The sequence below is a fragment of the Muntiacus reevesi genome, chromosome 12 (genome assembly GCF_963930625.1).
Source record: "Muntiacus reevesi chromosome 12, mMunRee1.1, whole genome shotgun sequence".
In the NCBI taxonomy this organism is placed as follows: Eukaryota; Metazoa; Chordata; class Mammalia; order Artiodactyla; family Cervidae; genus Muntiacus; species Muntiacus reevesi.
In genome coordinates, this window is record NC_089260.1 from 45,624,410 (window position 1) to 45,647,523 (window position 23,114).

Below are 23,114 nucleotides of genomic sequence, written 5' to 3' on the forward strand. Positions count from 1 at the left end.
GAAGGAAATTCTGAGACATGCTCTGACATAGGTAAACAGTGAACAAGGACTTTATGCTAAGTGAAATAAAGTGAAAGTGAAGTCACTCAGTTGTGTCCGACTCCTTGCAACCCCATGGACTGTAGCCTACCAGCTTCCTCTGTCCATGGGATTTTCCAGGCAAGAATATTGGAGTGAAATAAGCCAGTCACAAAAAAACAAGTACTGTATGAAACTGTATGATTCCACATATATGAAATACTCAGAGCAGTCAAATTCATGGAGACAGAAAGTAGAACAGCAAATGCCAAGAGCTGGGAGCTAGGGAGTTACTATTTAATGGATATAGAGCTTTAATTTTATAGGATGAAAAGAGTTTTTGGAGATTTTCAAATGTGAATGTACTTAACACAAATTGTACACTTAAAAATGGCTAAGATGATTAAAAAAAACAACAATACCAAAACCCAAAAGTTAACTAAAGACTAGAGCAGAAAATTTCAGAGATTATGAGGACATTACAATTGGCCAGGCAAAAGTCTCCATGAAACTGTACCCACCACTCAGAACATAATTTTTCTGCTGAGAAAGGTAATTGGTCTTCTCTAAATTTTTACCCATTGTTCACTCTGGTTCATCATCAACTTGCTCTGTCAATGGGATAATAAGACCCATCTTGTCATTATCTCAGAACCTAAGACAATGTAAATAACATTTACAGGTTATTTTAGGAAGGGCTCAATAAATATTTGTTGAAGGATGAACTGATGGAAGGAATCATGGTTACATGTGTAGCTGTGGAGATTCAGACCTAATACAGGTCCTGGGTTCACCATTTCCTAGCTCATCAGAACCTTGCAAATCTTCTAAGCCTCATTTGTCTTAAGAATAACTTGAATAGAGTATTCGTAACTACTACATAGACTGACTGTGAAAATTAAATGAGTGAATGCTGAGCCTGGTGTCTGGGAGGAAAATCAAGGAAAGAAGTAACAACTTTCCTTGTTAGAAAGAAGTAACACCAACTCTTCACCATTATATGCATGTGCTTCCACTAGAAGACAGTATTTAGTAATTGCTTAATAAATATTTGGCTTCTCTGGTGGTTCAGTAATAAAGAATCCTCCTGCCAATGCAGGAAGTGGAAGAATATGTGAGTTTGAACCCTGGGTTGGAAAGATCCCCTGGAGGAGTGGCAACCCATTCCAGTATTCTTGTCTATAGAATTTCATGAATAGAGGAAGCTGGTGGGCTACAATCCACAGGTCACAAAGAGTCGGACACGACTGAGTGATTAACATACACACACACACACACACACACACACACACCCTATCCTCTAGTTGCTCTCAATCAAGTGGAAGAGACAGGTATGGAAGCACATGGTGGATTAAGGGTCCTGCTGGAGGCAGGTCCAAGGTGGTACAAAATTCCATCCACCGTGCTGGAGGACAGGATGGTTTTGGTGAAGGAGGATCCCTGAGGGCAAGGCACTGAACTGGGTCATGAAAAATAGGTAGGGTTTCTCTAGGTGGAGAAAGGTGGAAAGAGCAGAGGGGATGAGATGTGTAAAGGCATGAAATATAGGTGAGGGAGACGAAACCACGAGATAGTTTCAAACAACTAGTTGTTTCCATGAAGCACAGAGCAAAACTGGGGGAAAGGAAAATAGTCTTAGTGAGATAGGTAGGGGGCAGATGCCCAGAGCTCATCAGCCTGGAGAGAGGAGGGGTTTAATCCTCTTGGCAAGGAATATCTTGGAGGGTTTTAGTAGCAGAGACCCAATCAGATACTTGCATGAAATGAAGAATAGGCAAGAGGGGCCAAGACTAGAAGGGACAGGTACCGTCAGGAGATCAACCAGTTAGGAAAAACTAGAAAAGCAGAGAATGGCTTCAGTGAAAGGGATGGGTATGAGAGATGTTAAGGAAGGTGAATTCAAATGTCTTCACTTTACTTGTGTTATAGGTGAATGAAAACTTAAACCACCAGCCACATACACACTAAAGTCACACTTCCAAGATATTTCATTTTGACATGTTGCCTTAAACAATTAAGTGAGAGACAACAGACTGCAAATCACTTCCAACAATTATTACCTCCATAGGGCTTTCAGTGCTTTTGTTTCTAGCTGAATCCAAAGAGTTAACTTTGTTGAGATTCCATAGTTTGGTTTCAAACTGGAAAACAAGGTCCCCATCCCTGTGGATCAACTTCCAGCCTACAGGGGTTTAATCCTCAAGGAACCTAGCCAGAGGAGCTCTGGAGAGAAGCCCAAGGTATTCTGCCAGCATGAAGCGCAAGACTAGAGATGGTCAAGTTCAGTGTGATAGCTTGAGAGCAAGGAATTTGGTTCAGGAATGGAAAGGAGTGCTGGTGACAACTTGTAAGGGCAAACTTTTCATCTGTCTTAGGTACCATAGAAGAACTTGATCCTAAGCTTATGGGCAAGACCATAGGGCTGGGCCATGAAAGAAGATGAAAGGGTGAGAAACCCAACCAGAAGATTTAGAAGCTAAGCTGAAACACTGGATGTTGGCAGGCTTTCCAAGCACTCCAGAATTAACCCAGGTGAGTGAATTCTTCTGAAAAGCACCCTGTCTAAGGTGGGTAGCAGTGATCTGCAACAGAAGAAGATATGCAGCAAGCTATAACTTTTAATTTCCTAAAAATTACAAGCCGTGAATAAAGGATTTACCTTAATAATAATGACAATTGGAAGTTCCTTGTGTATCTACCTTTGTTCATACACACTGCAGGGAATTACAGTCATACTCTCATGTTTGAAACAACTTTGCCCAAATATTTTAAAATGCTTTTGACCAAGAGTTTCCAAGGTGCACAATCCAATCCTTGACTTTTATAGTTTTGTGTTTCCTCTCACCACCTCCATTCTCGTACCCCTCCCCGACATTGCTTCAAAAACTTAAGACCAAAAATGTCATGTCGAAACACAAACCAGATGCTTTACCATCAATGCAAGTATATCAGGAGGTCAGTCAATCATTTGAGCAAAAGGGACGAACAAGTGAAAAAGCCAGTGTCTCACCCAGCTCCACGTCTTGATCATCGGTGAGCACAAGAATGATGTTGGGTCGTATGTTTTTTCGCTCCTGCTGTATCCGTCCTCTGAATCTTGGGGACCTGATGCTGGAACTGAGGCTCCCCAGCAGCTGCGTGCCCAGGACAGCCAAAACCAGAGTGCAGCAAGAATACTTCATTGCGCTTGCTCCAATGTCGCAAAACTGAGAAAATGTCTGTCTACTGATTCCTGCAGGTCTGGGCAGTCAGGGAAAGGGGAGAGAGAGAAACGAAAATGAAATCCAAACCCTGAACACGGGTGCAGAAAAAGGACTACAACTCAGTGAGAACTGGCACATAAACTGGCAGAGAAAGGGCTGCCCGTGAGTCAGAAGCAGCAAACCCTCCCAGCGTAGGGTTTTTTTTTTTTTTTTAAGCGCTTGATTATTCTGCAAATTCACTTTTGTCCTTTATTCTCATTCCAACTTTCCCAATTTCAAAATTCATTGCCAAAATAGAATTTCCAGCACAGAGCTTGGATGTAAAAGCTTTCTGACAAGAGCTAATACCTGGAATTAGGTATCTCAGTTGAAGAATCAATTGCTGTAGTCAGAAATGTTCAGGACATCTGCAGAGGGGGTCCTGGAATGCAGAGAAAAAAATACAAAGGAAATGTCAATCAGAGATTCTGATACAGATTTTTGGTCTGAAACAGTCTCTTGAAACAACATAAATATATATATATATGTGTGTGTGTGTATATACATTATTTATTCACTATATATTTTATAGTATTTATATTAATATTTATGTATAAATATAATATACAATGTATATTATAATATATACATATATAATTTAAAATCTGTACTCCAAAAGGAAGAAAGAGAAGGAAACAACATTCAGAACTGCTTAACACATGACTTGAATAATATCTTCATTGCATAATCATAAACACAGTGATCTGGGTATCATCCCTGCTCATGTTTTAATAGCATTAATACTTTAAACATCCCCAAAGAAAATGAACGACTGATGAGGAAGAGCCAGCAGTGCCCGTGAAACCACAGTGCCCTGGAGTGTTTGCCTCTGGGAAGCGTTAACTCACCTGCATGCAATACTGAGTACTCATCAAGCAGAGCGAAACGCAAAGCTGTCATTTGTCATCTGCATGATGTCACTCACTACCCAGGAGAGTTCTTTCTGCTGACAAAGACTTCAGAGTAAGTGGCTGGGAGGGCAACCTTTCCCAGCCTCCGAAAAGCTCCTAACTGTCCTCCATCAATCACCAGGGGGAGAGGTGCTTCCTCCGGGCTGGGCTTGTCCCTCGGTCCAGCCCGCATCCCCGGTGCATCAGTGCCGAAGGGGACAGAGCCCTCCTCTGACTGTCAGCACCAGCCTCACTACTGTCCAGACCCGGTGCAGTGCCGCCAGCACCGAGGTTTGGCTTTGCCGCAGCAGATCTCAACCTGCAAAGCAAAATGATTGATGGGCTCTGAGGCTGGAGGTGACTCTTTCACCTTAAAAAATAATAAATAAAATCTGGAGGGGAGCGTTGCAAAATCTTTGTAAGTCTGCACAGGAGGAGACTTCAGAAAGGGTTGGAAAAATGCCCCTTTCACTTTAGAACACTAACCTGATGGATGCTGTTCTTTAGGACTTCTGAAAGATAGCAAAGGGCTCATTAAAAAAAAACAAAAACAGCATCTTTCTCTTGAACGTCATGAGGGAGCATCTGTATGGGAATTTCAACTGCCCTAAAATTAATTAGATAGCAGCTGGTTCCAGCATCCACTCTCTTCCCACACTTCTGAGGGTCTGTATTTTGATCCTCAACAATCAACTGTCATCAGATAAATACTAATCATAAATAAGTGTGAGGAACCGGAAGAAAAGGAACTCCGTTGCTCACTTCCATGTCTTAAATTCTGGAGGGTGACACGGGCCAGTGACAGAAGAAAGAAGGGTATACTGTTTCCCCCTGCCATACACATTATTGTGTTTTACACAAACACACACGCCCCCATTATTTTAAACTTTATGAGCTGTTTTGTAAACAGTTCTAATGCTTTCGACTCTGCAGCCTGTAATTATTCCTTGGGAGGGAAGGAGGGGGGGGGGAGAGAGAGAGAGAGAGAAAGACTCAATAAGAAGTAGGCTTTCAAACAAAAATCCAGTGTCTGCAGCAAGGCAGTCCTGACCACATTATCTGCAGAGCAGCCAGCTAACCACCTCCGATTGATCCCGTGGCTTGAGAAAGTCAATATGCACAGTTTGGCATGTGGGTTTTTTTTTTTGTTTTCTGTTTGGTAATAACTTGGGGTTGTTTCAGTGATTGCGGTGCCTGCTGAACACTGAAAGCACGCAATTGTTCTGCCCTGACTGGTGGGTTTCTGGGCATTTGGTTCAAATCATGAGAAAACCGATAGGAACACGAAAGGACAGGAAAGTGAAAGAAGTGAATGAAACAATGGCTTTCTCCCGTGGAGCATGCGTCAGTCTAAAGAGTTAAATACAGAAATTTCTTAGAGGGTTGGTTCTTGAAAGTAATAGAACTTTGCCCACCACTCAAAGCCATGTATGAAGAGATAGTCAACAGGGTTTCTTGCATCACCGATCATTTAAACCAACATCTGCAGACAATGGTGACCCAAAAAATACAGCCAGACTCACACTGTATCGAGTGTGCGCAGTGCTTGGTTTAAATAATCAGTCACACACGCAACTGAAAATTCTTGACAAAGATGCTGATAACATTCCTTGGAACCCAATCCATGTTCTGAGTTATTTTTTTCTTTATCTTATTTACTTAACTTCCCCTTTTAGGAAAAAGAAAATTAGCCTTAATGGTACCCTGTATAAACTACATTGAAAATCATTTCCTAATAAAGAAAAGAGACAGCAGAGAAGATGTGAGCTTTACCTCTAAAGTGGCTTGCCCTGCCTTTCTGGAGAATTAAAAGGTGCGAAAGAGACCTACATTTTTTGTTTTTCTTTTTCTGCCACAGTTTATTATTGATTCAGGGGATTCATATGTAAAAGCCGAGAAGCTGAGTGGTAAAGAAAATGGAACTTTCAGACAAGTCTGTTCAGCAGGAGCGCTCCCTTGACTAAAACACACGAAACACGGCACTCTGAAAAAAAAAAACAAAGTGCACACAGACAATTCTTCATTCAAAAATGACCTTTTAGAACCTGTCATCCTCTCACTGCCTGGTTTCTACCTCCAGAAGGAAAAAAGTGAAGAAGAAGAAGAAGAAGGAAAAAAAAAAAAAACCTGACAGACAAAATGCAGACCTTGACAAAGGAGACAAGGATGCAATGCTTGAACTGGATACTTGGTGGCAGATGACAAGTGTCCTTAGAGACTAGCAATTTGTCTTGAGAGAGCATTGAAAATGGGAGAAATGTCAAAAGAGGTTTTTCTCACACATGGAAAGTGAACGTGAGGAACGGTGCTGTATTCATGAAGCGGGACCAGAACACAAGCTGCTTTTTCTTTAGGATCTAAAATGAAAACACCAACTGTCACTATGCCCAATTGATGTGGAAAGTTTGCAGCGCTTTGTTTGGGGCAGTCAAGCCAACTATAAATGTGACATTAAAAGTTTCAAGTCACATAAAAAAGAGAGAAAAGACTGGGAAGCCTTCAAGCCAACTGGATAGCAAGCTTGGTTCACATATGCTTATCTAGCAAAGCCCCACACTAAAACAAAGCCCTCATTGCCCTCATGGGTTTAAGGGGGTCTCTGTCTTCAACAAAGCTGCCCTTTGTCTAGACAGCTGGGGTGGAGGTAAAGGGATGGTGGTAATATGCTTGTCCACAGCCGTGGTTGTCAAGGTGTAATCTGGGCTTTGGGGGACCCTGAAATCCTCGCAGATGAAATCCAAAAGACTAGAACTATTTTTTTTTTCAGTAATACTGGGTCTTTATCTTATGTTTATTTTTAATTATTATTTTTGGCTGTGCTGGGTCTTCATTGAGGCACATGGGGGCTTCTCTAGTTGCAGTGTGTAGGCTTCTCTTGTTGCAGAGCCTGGGCTCTCCATTTGCCATAGTGAGATCAGCAATCCCTGTCATGGGGGATCTTAGTTTCTTGAGCAGGGATGGGACCCACATCTCTTGCATTGGAAGGTGGACTCTCAACCACTGGGCCACCAGGGATGTCCCAAACCAGAGGTATTTTGATAAGAACGCCAACACTTCATCTCTCCTTTTTACTTTGTTGACATTTGCACTGATGGTCTAAGAGCAATGCTTGATACAACTGCTTTAGTACAAATGCAGGGAGCACCACATATAGTTTTTTAAAAAGCCAGTTTCACTCAAGATGAAGCAGTAAAATGATTAATTTGATTAAGCCCTGAGTGTCAAATACACATAGGCTTCCCAGGTCGCTCAGTGGTAAAGAATCTGCCTGCCCATGCAAGAGACGTGCATTCGATCCTTGGGTGGGTAAGATCCTCTGGAGAAGGGAATGGCAACCCACTCCAATATTCTTGCCTGGAGAATCCCATGGACAGAGGAGCCCGGCAGGTTGTAGTCCACGGGGTCTCAAAGAGTTGGACACAACTGAGCAACTGAGCATGTCCCTGTTGCTCAAATACATGTCTTTTCTTTTACATTTTCTGTTTTATCAGAGAATAGGGACACATAAAACTCTCTGCTGTGTATGAAGGTGTGAGGTTTGTCAAGGGAAACCACTTGTGTGACTAAGTTGCAAGGTGAACTGGATCCATCTTCTTTCTGTTTCTACTCAAACACTATTTTTACTTGATAAAATTATTTGAATTTGGATTTTTGGAAGACATTTTCTCAAGTCATGAATGAACCAAGACTCACTTCAAGGAAAACAACTGACAGTATTTGTCATATTTGTTGCTAATGACAGCAATCTAGTTTTCAAGTCAAAAGCAAAATTTTGGAAAACTTTTATCTGCTGCTGTGAGCTTGGTAGCTTCTCAACACGTAATACTTTTCTGATGACATTAATGTTGATATTAACACATGTTATTTTGTGATATAAAATGAAATGTGTCAGCATTTAGACTATTAGTATAAATCAGTGAACCAATACTTCCAAAATGACCAAATGCAATGTTACAAAATTATACAGAAGTGAAAAATCCCATGCTCATTTGTGATATAAAATGAAATGTGTCAACATTTAGACTATTAGTATAAATCAGTGAACAAATACTTCTGAAATGACCAAATGCAATGTTACAAAATTATACAGAAGTAAAAAATCCCATGCTCACTCAAAGTGCAAAATGACCACTGAATCTTAATAATATAACAAAGTATTAAAAGCTCATTCATGTGGTTTCAGATTTCTTATGACAACTGACCTATAGGAATCACTACTTGTCAAGTTTTGGTATAGTATCAAAGAAGATCTATAAGTATCTGAAAAAGCTTTTGAAATAATTCTCCATTTCCAACTATTTACCCATAGGAGGTTGAATTTTATTCCCACACTTCACCCAAAACAATACATTTCAACACATTGAATGCAGAAGCAGATATAAAAATCCAGTTCTCTTTTATTCAGATAAATATCAGGTTTGCAAAAATGTGAAACATGCCATTTTAATCACCAGTATTCTTTTGGCTTGAAACATACAGTTATTTTTCATAAAATATATCATTTAACATATATATTTATTATTTCTAATTAATAAATATTTTTTAAAATTCTCAGTTTGAATTTTTAAGTATCAATAGCTAAAATCCCCATAAAGTGAAAGCCACTCAGTCATGTCTGAACTCTTGCAACCTCATGGACAATATAGTCCATGGGATTCTCCAGGCCAGAATACTGGGGTGGGTAGCTATTCTCTTCTCCAGGGGATCTTCCCAACCCAGGGATCAAACTCAGGCCTCTCGAATTGCAGGCAGATTCTTTACCAGCTGAGCCACCAGGGAAGCCCCAAATCCCCATAAACACAAGCTTAATAAATTATTTGTTTTTTTAAATTAATTTACTTTTTGCCTGCCTATGTGGCATGCAAGCTCCTAGTTTCCTGACCAGGGATCAAACCTGTGTCCCTTGCACTGTGAGCATGAAGTCTTAACCACTGGGCTGCCAGGGAAGTCCCACAAGTTTAATAATATAAAGGGATAAAAACACAATTTCAATAATATAAAAGGATTTCATGCTCAGAGGGTTTGAGAATTACTGGACTAGAGTATATAGTCAGGCCCAGCCTTTCACCTCTAAGGCTTTAGATTTGGCCCTAGTCACAAACTTAGTTCCCTCCCCCCTGCCCCTTAAAGCTTTGAAACTTTACTAAGTTTTACTAAGTATCACTGTTCAGTGATGACATTCTGTGTTTTTTCTTTTTTAGTCTGAGGATAACACAAAACTTTATAAATGAATGCGCACACATCTGAAGTATGAGAGAGAGAGGCTCGGAACAACCCACTCAGCACAGAAATCAACCTCTTAAGGATGGGGCAAAGGAATTGTTTCCAGCACTCCAGAGTGAAGACAGAGAAAAAAAGGGACACCATAACCAATCACAGCAGCAGGGGAGACTAGGCCAGCAGCACGCAATTATTCAAAGCTGCCTATTTAGCCAGAACACACTTAGTTTATCATTAGAGTGAAGTGAAATAGGACTATACCAGCAAGAAGGTGGAATCACCCCTCCCGATTCCCCCAATCAACAGAGTTCTCACATATCCTAGGGTCAGTTTACATGGCCCTCTTCCCTTAATTTTGACTTTCAAGTTTCCCATACATCACTTTTTTTTTTTTCTATAGAGGAAGCCTTCAAGACGTGCTAGCTTCTTTATGATATATGTGAAACTATGAAGAAGCTAATTTCTTCTTTAAAAACCCCATAGCTGGCAAAGTTCATCTACTGTTAATCCCCAGAAAGCCTGTTCACTGGTCTAATTTATTACAACTCCAAGCAAATAAGATAGACAATAGTCTCCTTCTGGTGCAGTAACATTTTTATACCCCTCGAATAATAAATCTCTTCTAGCCACAAATGACAGTTGGAAACTGTGCATCTCTGACCTGGAGCATCTTTGGGGAAACACTTGGCTAAATGATGAGATCCTCCTTGAACAATGTTTGTTTTTCTTCCCTTTTCCCCCTTTCTGTTCTTTCTCCCCATAACACTGTGAATAGTGACATTGGAAGGAACCTTGAAAAGTCATCTGTTCACAAAATTGTTAGTGTTGATTATCCCCAGGGTATGGTGAGGCAGAGGAACAGATTCTATTTTTTTGTTTCATTTATGTCTAAGTTGGATTTTTCCCCATGATCTGTTGCACAATAAAAATAGAAATAAGTATTTTTAAGCTTTCTAGGCTTTCTCTTTGTCTTCTCATGGAGGAAGAGGATAGAAAGAGATAAGCAGTGATAAGAAAGAAGGGAGAGGCTATAGCAAGAAATGTACTTATGAGGGAGGTTGGGGGGGGAGTGTAAGAGAGAGAGGACGTATGTATACCTATGGCCAATTCATGTTGACCATGGCAAAAATGGCAAGAATCATCACAGTATTGTAAAGCAATTATCCTACAATTAAAAATAAAATATAAGTTAAAAAAAGACGAAATGTACTTATAAGCATTATCCGACAGAGACAGGAATTACCTATATAACAAGGAGCTCACCAAGAACACTTTAGGGAATGCACAGCATCGAAGATAGAAATTTTCCCAGCTTCTCTCAAATAGAAATTAGCAAAGCAAAGGAAAACAAAGTGACCTAAAAGTTATGAAAACAAAACAAAACCAGAAGGACCTGTTATTTCTGAAGCAGATGCTACAGAGTGTCTTAGAGGTCTGATAAGAGTCACGAGTTTCAATGGTGGCCATGAGTTGTAAGATAAGGGGAATAAAAAGATTGCTGACTTTTAAAAAGGGGGGCATTGGAAAGTTCAGTTTGGGTCTGACAATAGGAAGCATATTGATAAAAAGAACCACAAATGTGATCTTAGACATCTTAGCTATGTCTTAAACTGTATGCTTTATTATATTAAATTTGCCTTTGGCTTCATATACTTATACCTTAACTGTGTTGAAGTATCTTAAAGGTATTGCAGAAGTTAGCAGGAATAGTTTACTGCAATAACAAGGAAAAACAAACAAACAAACAAGCATCAATGACTTAACACATACTGCCAGTCACACAAAGAGCGACAGGGAGCTTTGATCTGCTCAGTCGTGCATAGATGCAGTCTGATGGGGGCACTGTTGTCTTATTGTTGCCGTAGCTGGACCAAGAAGAAGAGGAAGGAAAAAACTGGAGATTCTTGTGGTAGAGCTTTTCATGGTTCCAACCCAGAAATGACTCCAATCACTTCTAATATTTCATTGGTTGAAACTAGTCACATGACCCCAACCAACTGCAAGAGGGCAGGAAATTGACGGCACAGATGAAGTGTGCTGAGAACGACCCTCTACCACAAGCATCACGTTTCATCAGTATCTTACGTATTTATCTTTTTTTCCTAACTATTTGGGTTCACCAAAAAGTTTGTTGGGGTCTTTCTGAAAGATGCCATGAAAAAACTGGAAAGAACTTTTTGGCCAAACCAATAGATACACACACATGTGCATAGTTAAGATATGCATATAAATATATTCACACATACAGACACAAATTAAAGTAATGAGGAAATATACTCTTTGTATTTTAAAGTTCGAGCATTCCTAGATAACTAAAAATGCACCTTTGAACAAAGTCGGGAATTCTGGGGACACATTTTGTTTTAGTCTGTTTCTCTGATGTGTGTCATTTGGCACAATATGAATTTATTTCAAAAGTTCCACAATTCTTGTGATACATTTTAAGTTGAAGAAAATATTTAAAAAATAATCAGGTGCTATATTTAGATTTCAAAAGCATTTCTCAAAATATTTTCTTGTAGTTAACATCTTTGTGAAGAAAGAGGAACACCCGACTTTAAAAATTAAGCCACAGTCAAGAGAGTTTGAGCTGGCCTATTTTCTACGTGATAAAGCTCACTACCAACATAACACACTTTAACATTTCTAAGGGCTTAAATACAGCAGCTGAGCACCGAAGAATTGATGCTTTTGAACTGTGGTGTTGGAGAAGACTCTTGAGAGTCCCTTGGACTGCAAGGAGATCCAACTAGTCCATCCTAAAGGAATATTCATTGGAAGGACTGAATATTCATTGGAAGGACTGATGCTGAAGCTGAAACTCCAATACTTTGGCCAACTGATGCAAAGAACTGACTCATTTGAAAAGACTCTGATGCTGGGAAAGATTGAAGGCGGGAGGAGAAGCGGATGACAGAGGATGAGATGGTTGGATGGCATCACCAACTCAATGGACATGAGTTTGAGTAAACTCTGGGAGCTGGTGATGGATAGGGAGGCCTGGCGTGCTGCAGTTCATGGGGTCACAAAGAGTCGTACACGACTGAGTGACTAAACTGAACTGAATTGAAATACAGCAGAGTGGAGATACAAGTTCCTTCCAAGGGACCCTGCTGGCCTCATATGGAGTCATGATGCAGAAAAGAAGGTCTGGGAATACAGTGTGAAAAATGAATATGCATTTCAAAAGGCAGCAAATTCTAGTTCTTAGCTTAAGATTTAGGGATGAGTTAGGGGGATATAGTGGAAACAGTGTCAGACTAATTTTTTGGGCTCCAAAATCACTTCAGATGGTGACTGCCACCATGAAATTAAAAGATGCTTACTCCTTGAAAGGAAAGTTATGACCAACCTAGACGGCATATTAAAAAGCAGAGACATTACCTTGCCAACAAAGGTCCATCTAGTCAAGGCTATGGTTTTTCCAGTGATCATGTATAGATGTGAGAATTGAACTGTGAAGAAAGCTGAGCACTGAAAAATGGATGCTTTTGAACTGTGGTGTTGGAGAAGACTCTTGAGAGTCCCTTGGACTGCAAGGAGATCCAACCAGTCCATCCTAAGGAGATCAGTCCTGGGTGTTCATTGGAAGGACTGATGCTGAAGCTGAAACTCCAATACTTTGGCCACCTCATGTAAAGAGTTGACTCATTGGAAAAGACCCTGATGCCGGGAGGGATTGGGGGCAGGAGGAGAAGGGGACGACAGAGGATGAGATGGCTACGATATCACTGACTCGATGGACACAAGTTTGAGTAAACTCCAGGAGTTGGTGAAGACAGGGAGGCGTGGCGTGCTGCGATTCATGGGGTTGCAAAGAGTTGGACACGACTGAGTGACTGAACTGAACAGAACTATGGGCAATTCATAATGGTGATAGTGGTAAAGAACCCGCTTGCCAATGCAGGAGACATAAGAGACAAGGGGTTCGATCCTTGGGTCGGAAGGGTCCTCTGGAGGAGGGCATGGCAACCCACTCCAGTATTCCTGCCTGGAGAATCCCACGGACAGAGGAGCCTAGTGGAGTCCATAAGGTCACAGAGTTGGACATGACTGAAGTGACTTAGCATGCACACATGCATGTATGGGGAATATCTCTGCTTTTTAATTTTTCCTTCCACAATGTATTCCTTACAGGAAAGCCTTTGAAGAAAATCAAACATCCATATTTAAGTCAACTGCAGTTCTCAGAGATCCATTTTCAAAAGAAACCCTAAAATTCAGATTTTGATGTCATTCAGTTGCTAACTTGTGTCTGACTCTTTGCAACCCCATGGACTGTCCTGTACCATCTCCTGGAGGTTGCTCAAACTCATGTCCATTAAGTCGATGATGCCATCCAACCATCTCATTCTCTGTCATCGCCTTCTCCTCCAGCCTTCAATCTTTCAGATTAGTTCATGTATTATTTCAAAAATACTTCCTTCACAAGTTGTACTGGGAAATGCCGGTTTGAGTTTTGGGGCGGGGAGGTTAAATATATCATTCTAAGTCTTTATATGACAAAAATCACCTTCAATACCCTATTCTGTTCAGATTGTCATCATTCCTTCAGTTGTATACTTATCTCCAGTGACTATCAAGCAAAGCTCTACATTTATCAAGTAAAAAAAGCAACTCTACTTAAGTTCCCTGTGAGATTCAGGATGGCAATCATGGAAAATATAATTACAGTAAAACAAACTGAATATCTAGCAGGTCTCACTAGGAAAATTAATTTACTGATTATAACTGCAAAGCACACATAAAGCATACAACAAAGATAAATTTTCTACCCATTTTTATTGACATCCATCTGATTTATGGCATTTTTGCCCAATCAAATTCATCTGCTAACTCTTAAAATAGTATTTGGATGTAGAGATATTTATCACAGTCTTCAGGTGAATTAGCACCTGAAGAGACCCAGCACGACATTTTTAAAACCATAAATTCACTACCACTGATTCGAATGACGGTGCTTACATTGAAGGCCTGTAGTAACCTGAAACTTAAAATGCAACTTCTGTCTTAGCTTTTTGTCTGAGCAGAAGCTGGGAAATATTTTAGCTAAAGAAAACCCATATTTTACTCTATTGTTACAAAAAAGTGAACTTTATCAAGTCTTTTTATTTTATTTATTTTTTATTTTTATTGGTTGTGCTGGGTCTTCGTTGCTGTGCATGGACTTGAGTAGTTGCAGCACATGGGCTTAGTTGCTCCAAGGCATGTGGAATCTTCCCAGACTGGGGATTGAACTCTGATCCCCTACACTGGCAGGCGGATTCTTATCCACTGTATCACCAGCGAAGCCCTATGAACTTTTAAGCAGAGGAATTTATAGAATGAAAAAAGAGCTGTATTATCACCCTAAACTATTATCATATCTGTAAAATAATTTTCCTGAAAAGGCTCAGATTATGATGTATGTCTATGGATACTTGGGGCAAATGTATGTTTATTGTCACTAGAATATCTTTATAAATAGATGTTTACAGCTGTCAAATCCCTAAATATCATCTACTACACTTCTATACTACAAACACTCAACGTTGCTCTACTTCTAGAATTTATTTTTTCACTAACAACTCTACTTTGTTTTAAACCTTCATTTCTCAGCACACACAACACCAGCACTTGTCACACAAAGGAGCTGATATAATTAAACCAGATGATGTGCCCCACAAGTAAAATCAGCCATTCATGAAAGCTGGTCACCAGAGGCCATTTCAAACAATGCATATTTCAAAGTAATCTAAAGTAATCCCTTCTCTCCAGATTTGGTTTCCATGAAGTCTTAAGCACATGTGTGCTACAAAAAGGAGGTTTATTAAAACCTGATGTGATATCAGAGATTATAATGCAACACGGTTGGGCTCATTTTAATATGAGTCTTCAAGAAGAAAGTGATTTTCAATTATATTTGTAGGCTTACTAAAACATTATGCATATAAAGGCATGTGATGTTTACTTATTAAGGAAAAAATGAAGAATGCTCTCCTGTTATCTGAATCAGGCTTGTATATAAAATTTGCATATAAAAGTGGAGGAGAAACTAAAACAGCTTTTACTGATGGACAGATTAGCTAAGTGCAGCATGTATTTACAACTCTAAAGAGTGAGGAGTTTCTGTTGTTTAGAAAATTCCTTATAAAGTTGTGAATCTCTAGTAGACCATTCTTTTGGCTCACTATGGTGAAACACTATCAAAATGTGTCATGGCAGTGGCATGGCATGGCACTTCAAAACAGCATGGCAGCTTCAAAACACGAGTTGTCATCATTAGTAGAACTGGCTTATTGGGTAAGTCTGGCTGCCTATGAAGTTTATCAAGACTTCCAGTCCTGGTGAATCTCTGGAAGCTTTGTTTGTTTGCTTTTCCTAACCCTTTTTCTACTTGCTGGTTGTAGTTAGTTTCAATTGTAGATTTGATATGCTTCTGGTCCCTCCATTTCACGATCTCCTGCCTACAGCTTTGTATCCTTGAAACACAGACAAAAGGAAAGTTGTACATGATCCTGAATGGGTTCACAAAATGAGCAGAGAGCAACACCCTAACACAGAAAATCTGCTGTTCCCCATTGGAACATGGCTTCACAAACCTGATTATATATAAGAAAGGAGGGAAGTTACCTCCTTTGCTCTAGAGAGCTAATGTGAAGGAGGCAGTCTTGAAAATATGGTATATTAATATTAACAGCATCTCTGAGCTTGAAGGTGTTACAGAGTAAATGTTTATGTCCCCCACTGCATTCATATGTTGAAATCCTAACTTCTAGTGAGACGGTATTAGGAGGCAGAGTCTTCAGAAAAGTGATTAGGTCATGAGGCTGGAATCCTCAGGAGTGGAATTAATGCCCTCATAAAATGGACCACAGAGAGCTCTACCTGCCCCCACCTTCTACCATAAGAAGATGGTCATCTATGAACCATAGTGGACTATGTAGTGGACTCTCACCAGATACCCCATCTACTAGCACCCTGACCTTGGATTTTCAGCTTTCAGAACAATACGAAATCAATGTTTGCTATTTAAGTCACCCAATCTATGGTGTTTTTGTTATAGCAGCCCAGACGGACTAAGACAAGGGATCTTAAAGTTCACCTAGATTATTTTTTAACTAATGAATAAAACTTCTTTGACTGTGTGGATCACAACAAACTATGGAAAATTCTTAAAGAGATGGAAATACAGGACCACCTGACCTGCCTCCTGAGAAATCTGTATGCAGGTCAGGAAGCAACAGTTAGAACTGGACATGGAACAGCAGACTGGTTCCAAATCGGGAAAGGAGTACGTCAAGGCTGTATATTGTCATCCTGGTTATTTAACTTATATGCAGACCACATCATGCGAAATGCCGTGCTAAATGAAGCACAAGCTGGAATCGAGATTGCCAGGAGAAATATCAATAACCTCAGATATGCAGATGACACCACCCTTATGGCAGAAAGTTAAGTAGAACTAAAGAGCCTCTTGATGAAAGTGAGAGGAGAGTGAAAAAGTTGGCTTAAAACTCAACATTGAGAAAACTAAGATCATGGCATCCAGTCTTCATGGCAAATAGATGGGGAAACAATGGAAACTGTGGGAGACTTTATCATTTTGGGCTCCAAAATCACTGCAGATGGTGACTGCAGCCATGAAATTAAAAGACACTTGCTCCTTGGAAGAGAAGCTATGACCAACCTAGACAGTATATTAAAAAACAGAGATATCACTTTACCAACAAAGTAAAAACTATGGTTTAGCTTTTAGCATTTAGTCAAAGTTATGGTTTTTTCAGTAGTCATGAATGGATGTGAGAGTTGGACTATAAAGAAAGCTGAGCAACAGAGAATTGATGTTTTTGAACTATGGTGTTGGAGAAGACTCTTGAGAGTCCCTTGGAGTGTAAGCAGATCCAATCAGTCAATCCTAAAGGAAATCAATCCTGAATATTCATTGGAAGGACTGATGCTAAAGCTGAAACTCCAATACTTTGGCCAACTGATGCGAAGAACTGACTCATCTGAAAAGACCTTGATGCTGCAAAAGATTGAAGGTGGGAGGAAAAGGGGATGACAGATGATGAGATGGTTGGATGGCATCACTGACTCAATGGATGTGAGTTTGAGTAGGCTTTGGGAGTTGGTGATGGACAGGGAAGCCTGGCATGCTGCAGTCCATGGGGTTGCAAAGAGTCGGACACAACTGAGGGACTGAACTGAACTGAGAGCACCAATAAAAAATGTCCCTGGTGGATAACACAGAACTCATCAGGCCACCTGTTTAGTTTGGAGTAGAACTACGATTAAAAATCTTTCCCTTTATGTGAACAAAAATCTGTCCTCCTATATTTCAGGTATTTAATCATGCTGTATTCTACTGAACCACACAAAATAATTATATATTCTTCTCAATAGCAAATGCTTTAAATATTTGAAGATTTTTTCCATCCTCTTAATAAACAAACTTATGAGGTAAATTATGGGAGAGCAGTGGAAGTGGTAATTTTGAATTAGATCATTCGTTGGTTAAGTATTATCTCAATAGATTCAACAAAGCTGTAGTTACACAGATAGGAAGCCAGTATATTTAATGTCCATCTGACTCAAAGGAATCACTTTTCAAGTTTACCAAGAAAAATTCCTTGTACACCACTACTTTCGTGTTTGGGCTAAATTCACCTCAGAAATCAGTCAAAATTTCCATAAGTAATTCATTAATCAGTTTTTTGACAGGTTCGATAAAACTTTATTTGTAAGTACTGAAATTTAAGTTTCATATAAATGATATGTCAGACACTATTATTCCTTTTGATTATTTTACTTTTTTTCCATTGGAATATATTTGCTTTACAACACTGTGGTTACTTTTTGCTGTACAACGAAGTGACTCAGCTATATGTATATATCCCCTCCCTCACGAGCCTCCATCCCACCCCTTTAGGTCATTACAGAGCAAGAAGCTGAGCTCCCTGCGCTATACAGCAGGTTAACCCACTAGCTATCTATCTTACTATTAATCGATTTTATTGGGGCATAAAGCCAGACAAGAAAGATGAAGGTCTAAGCTAAGAATCCTAATCCAAGAACTAGATATTTTTCCTTCCAATTTAGGTCACTGATTTCTCTCTCGATTTTGATAAAGTTTTCCTTTTAAGAAAAACATCTTCTTTACCACATTTGGCTTCTGTTTCAGAACGTGTGTGTGCATGCTCAGTCATGTCCGACTCCTTGAGACCCCATGGACTGTAGCCCCCAATGCTCCTATGTCCATGGAATTTCCTAGGCAAGAATACTGGAGTGGGTTGCCATTTCCTACTCCAGGGGATCTTGCTGGCCCTGGGATCAAACCCAAGTCTTTGTTTGACATCTCCTGCATTGGGAGGCAGGTTCTTTACCACTAGTGCCACCAGGTAAGCCCAGTTTCAGAATGCTGGATACTTTAAAAGAGCCATACAAGAGAAGAACCATTTTACTATTAAACAGAGGCCCCAAGCTCAAGTATTAAATCATAAGGTCGAGCAGGGGCTCACTATAATCAATGGAAGTCTTGTTAACTATTCCAGAGTTCCTGATTTACCTGGAAGGCCCAAGATACTGCAAGTCTAACAAGTTCCTGGGGTATGCTGATGCTGGTAGTACTGGTCCAGGGTAGAGCAATCAACTTGCTCACTTTAGCAAAAGGAAAGGCAAGTGCAACCAGGCCTGGGGCAGGTACTTTAGGTCTTTTCCTGAGCGTTGATCTCTCAGGCCTTGGCATTGGCTGAGACAGTTGATCATTCACAAAACGGGACTCTTGAGATTGCCAATTATTTCATAGCTGATAGGATCATTCTCTAAGATCATCTTTTGCAGAGTTGCTGAAAAGGTAAGCTTTCAGCACACCCCATAGGAACTGAAAGAGTTTTCTGCTGGAGAGCAAATATCCAAAATTGTTCTTTGGAACAGCTTTCAAAGGACCTTCTCATATTCTTTTCTATATATTCTCTTTCAATGGCTGAAGGAACTAGGTTCCACAAATCCTTGCATACGTGAATTAGTAAAGTCTTACAGTGGCACGGTGTGATGACGAAGTCTGTTACATTTATTAAATGATGGTTACGCACTAAGACAGGTTTACCAATCACCGCCATTGGTTTTCCACCTTTAGGTAAAAACCTTACTAGAGATTAAGGCAGCAGAGTGAGTTACTGCTTCTGTTTTGAGGAAGCCCATCTTCAGTTTGCTAATTCTATCCAGCTGTCTCTGCCGATCGCCCACTCTGGGTCTTTTACTCTCATTTATCACCTCCTCTTTGAGACACTAGCAGACAAATACAGATGCAGTAAGAAAACAAACTGACTCAATGACACAGCATGATCCCAGAAGATATCAACCCACCGCAGTGCGCAACACGCATTCGGTATTCTGGGAACCCCCGAGCTGAATTCTCCTTCTGATGCTGAGCAAGAGGAGGAAAAGGGACGAGGCCACACAAAAGTGAACTGGGAAATAGAACAGAACTTCCTGAAATAGTGTGGTGGGTGGAAACAGAAGGAAGGTCAAGTCTGCAACCTTCCAAACTTTCTTTGTGTATCTTTAACTCTCGTAGCAGCTACTTCTTAGGAAACTGAGTCATCCTGGTTGAGGAGAGAGAGGAATTCTGGAATCAGGTTTTACTAGTTGCCTGACTTTGGGGCATGTATTCCAGCACGCTGTGACAGCTGTGGGGACCTGGACACTTCTCAGAAGTGGCACATCTTGAATTGGTGGCCTTCCCCTCCACCCCTCCATTTTCTTGTCTATTTCCCCTTCATTCCTCACATACAACAGCCCCCATATGCTCTTTGACTATGTCAAGTCCTCCACCACTCCCTCCTTCCTTCTGCTTTCGTGGGTCTCCAACCTTTTACTATTTCCAACATGTGGATCAGCCTTTACCCTTTTATCAAGAAGTAACAGGGACTTCCCTGGTGGTGCAGTGGTTAAGAATCTGCCTGCCAATGCAGGGCATGTGGGTTTGATTCCCGGTCAGGGAACTAAAATCCCACATGCCACAGGGTAACTAAGCTTGTGTGCCACAATGAGAGAAGCCCATGTGCCATTACTAGAAAAAGCCTGCTCACCACAATGAAGACCCAGTGCAGCCAAAAATTTAAAAACAAATAAAATAAAACACAGAATATAAAAAGAAGTCACAATTTTCACTAGTATCCGTTGAGCACTTGAAAAGTGTTAGTTGCTCAGTCATGTCCTACTCTTTGTGACCCCATGGACTATACCCTACCAGGCTCCTCTGTCTTATGAGATTTTCCAAGAATACTGGAGTGGGTTGCCATTCCCTTCTCCATGGGGTCTTCCCAACCCAAGGACCCAACCCACCATCTCTTCATGTGCAACTTTAATTGACATTAGGGGTTTTCCTGGTGGGTCCGGAGTAAAGAACCCACCTGCCAATGCAGGAGACATGGGTAGATCCCTGGGTAGAAAAGATGCCCTGGAGGAGGAAATGGCAACCCATGCCAGTATTCTTGCCTGGGAAATTCCATAAATAGCGGAACCTGGCAGGCTACAGTCCACAGGGTTGCACAAAAGTCAGATACAATTTCGTGGCTAAACAAAAACAATTGAGGAAACTGAAATTCAGAGAAGTTAGTAATTCATAGTAATATCTCAATAATCTATTAGAGTTGGGGGGAAGTAAAAGTGTTAGTTGCTTAGTCATGTCTGACTCTTTGTGACTGCATGGACTGTAGCCTGTCAGGCTCCTCTGTCCCTGGAATTCTCCAGGCAAGAATACTGGAGTGGGTTTCATTTTCCTTCTCCAGGGAATCTTCCAACCCAGGGATCGAGCCCAGGTCTCCTGCATTGCAGATGGATTCTCTATCATCTGAGTCAGAGAAGCCAAGAGTTGGGGGAAGGGTTTCTAGATATGTGAACTTCCATGAAATCTTATTTAAATTATTTAAAGGCAGGAGCTTAAAACAAATAAACAGGAACCATTATGAAACATACTGAATGTGCAAAAAAAAAAAAAAAAAACTCCCGGAGCTCAGAGACATAACAAGAAGGGGAGGGTTATGTCTCCCTGTGTTACATGGAGGTCACAGGGGTGGTGGCTCTCTGAGTCGTCCCAGGCCAGGCCTCAGGCCGAGGAAGCAGCCCCAACTCGAGTCACGCCAGACTCAGGACAGACACCAGGTGCAGGAGAGTTCGTGGAAATCTGGAGTGCCACTCCTACTCAATGGCTTGGACACGGCATCTGATGTACCTGCTTACTTGCCTCTGGCCAAAGCAGTGCATGTGGTGGAGCCCAGGGTGGGGTGGGGGTAGGGTCTGCTCCCAGGGAGGCTCTGCAAGTCCCAAGCAGTGGGCAGGGACGTTGAACTCTGGTCACATCTCTGGTGGAGGAGGGGTGGTGATAATCGGGATTATGATTTAATCTACGACATGCACTTTCAAAAGTGAATCATATACTTCCTAGTTCTCAAAAAATACTGGGAATGATGTCACTGTTGTGTTTGTTTTATGGCTTTGGGTCATCATTGTTAACATAAATACTGCTTTTAAGCTATAATTCAGACTTTTTCCTACTGGGATATGGAAAGCTGTTTGCCCAACACATAAATGACAAGGGACCGATACTGTTTGGAATTCCTCATGAATACCATTCACAGGGTTGTTTTCACCTCCTTTGCTATCCATTATCACTTGCAGTTATTCTAAGTGTATTTACCTCTCACAACTCCACCCTCCCTCTGCCTAACAAGCTTGGGAGATGCTGAAGAGATGGCTTGTTAGATCTACATGCAAAATAAGAGGGAAGACATGACTCTTTCAAGTGCAATACATCTGGGGGCGGGGGGGTTGATGCATAGTCTCTGGACAAATGTTTGGGTGTGGGTACTTCATGGCTTACTAGATTCCTTCTTGTTCTAGTGTGTCTGGCTTGTTGAGAGTGCCTAATAAGCAAAGTCAGGGAAGTGTGGAATTGAGTTCCAGGTAGCACCCTTGCTTTGCCATTTTCTATGTTCTTCCCTAGAAAGTTGACAAAGCACTAAAACTACCTGTCATTTCTTGCTCAATTCCATTTACCTTAATCACTGCATGCATTTTATTTTTATTTATTTATTTATTTTTTATTTTCACTGCATACACTTAATTCACCAATTTTGTAGAGCTTCTGGGTAAAGCATGATTGGAGATACTGGGTGAACAGAAAAGAGCCCTACTATCAAATGGGGAGTTATATCCAGGGCTAGGTATAATACAGATCCAGAATGTGCTGGCAACTGCTCTCTTTCTAAAGGTTGGACAGACAGCATACTTTGAAGGCCCCCAGCATACATTCAGGAAAGATGAAACCTCTAACTTGAAAAGATATATGCACCCTAATGTTCCTACCAGCACTATTTACAATAGCCAAGGCATGGAAGCAACCTAACGTCCATTGACAGATAAATGGATAAAGAAGATGTGGAGATGTGGTATATGTATACAATAGAATACTACTCAGCCATAAAAAAGAATGAAATAATGCCATTTGTATCAACATGGATGGACCTAGGGATTATCACGTGTAGAGAAAGACAAATATCACATGATATTGCTTACATGTAGAATCTAAAATATGATAAAATGATTTTTTTTATAAAACAGAAGTAGACTCACAGACATAGAAAACAAACTGTGGTTACCAAAGGGGAAAGGATAAATTGGAAATTTGGGATTAATGGATACACACTACCATATACAAAATATATAAACAATAAGGATCTACTGTATAGCACAGGAAACT

At 40.6% G+C, this 23,114-nt stretch overlaps 1 protein-coding gene across 4 annotated transcripts in view; it reads right to left on the reverse strand.

The window, feature by feature from the left end:
* Positions 1-23,114, reverse strand: part of SULF1 (sulfatase 1) — a 184,007-nt gene that overhangs the window by 81,147 nt on the left and 79,746 nt on the right. For all 4 annotated transcript variants that reach the window (XM_065902843.1, XM_065902842.1, XM_065902840.1 and 1 more), the window contains exons 3-4: positions 3,570-3,642; positions 3,029-3,258 (exon numbers count right to left, since the gene is read on the reverse strand). In XM_065902843.1, coding sequence (XP_065758915.1) covers positions 3,029-3,200 — 172 coding nt within the window. In that variant the 5' untranslated portion in view covers positions 3,201-3,258; positions 3,570-3,642. The remainder of the gene's footprint in view (positions 1-3,028; positions 3,259-3,569; positions 3,643-23,114) is intronic.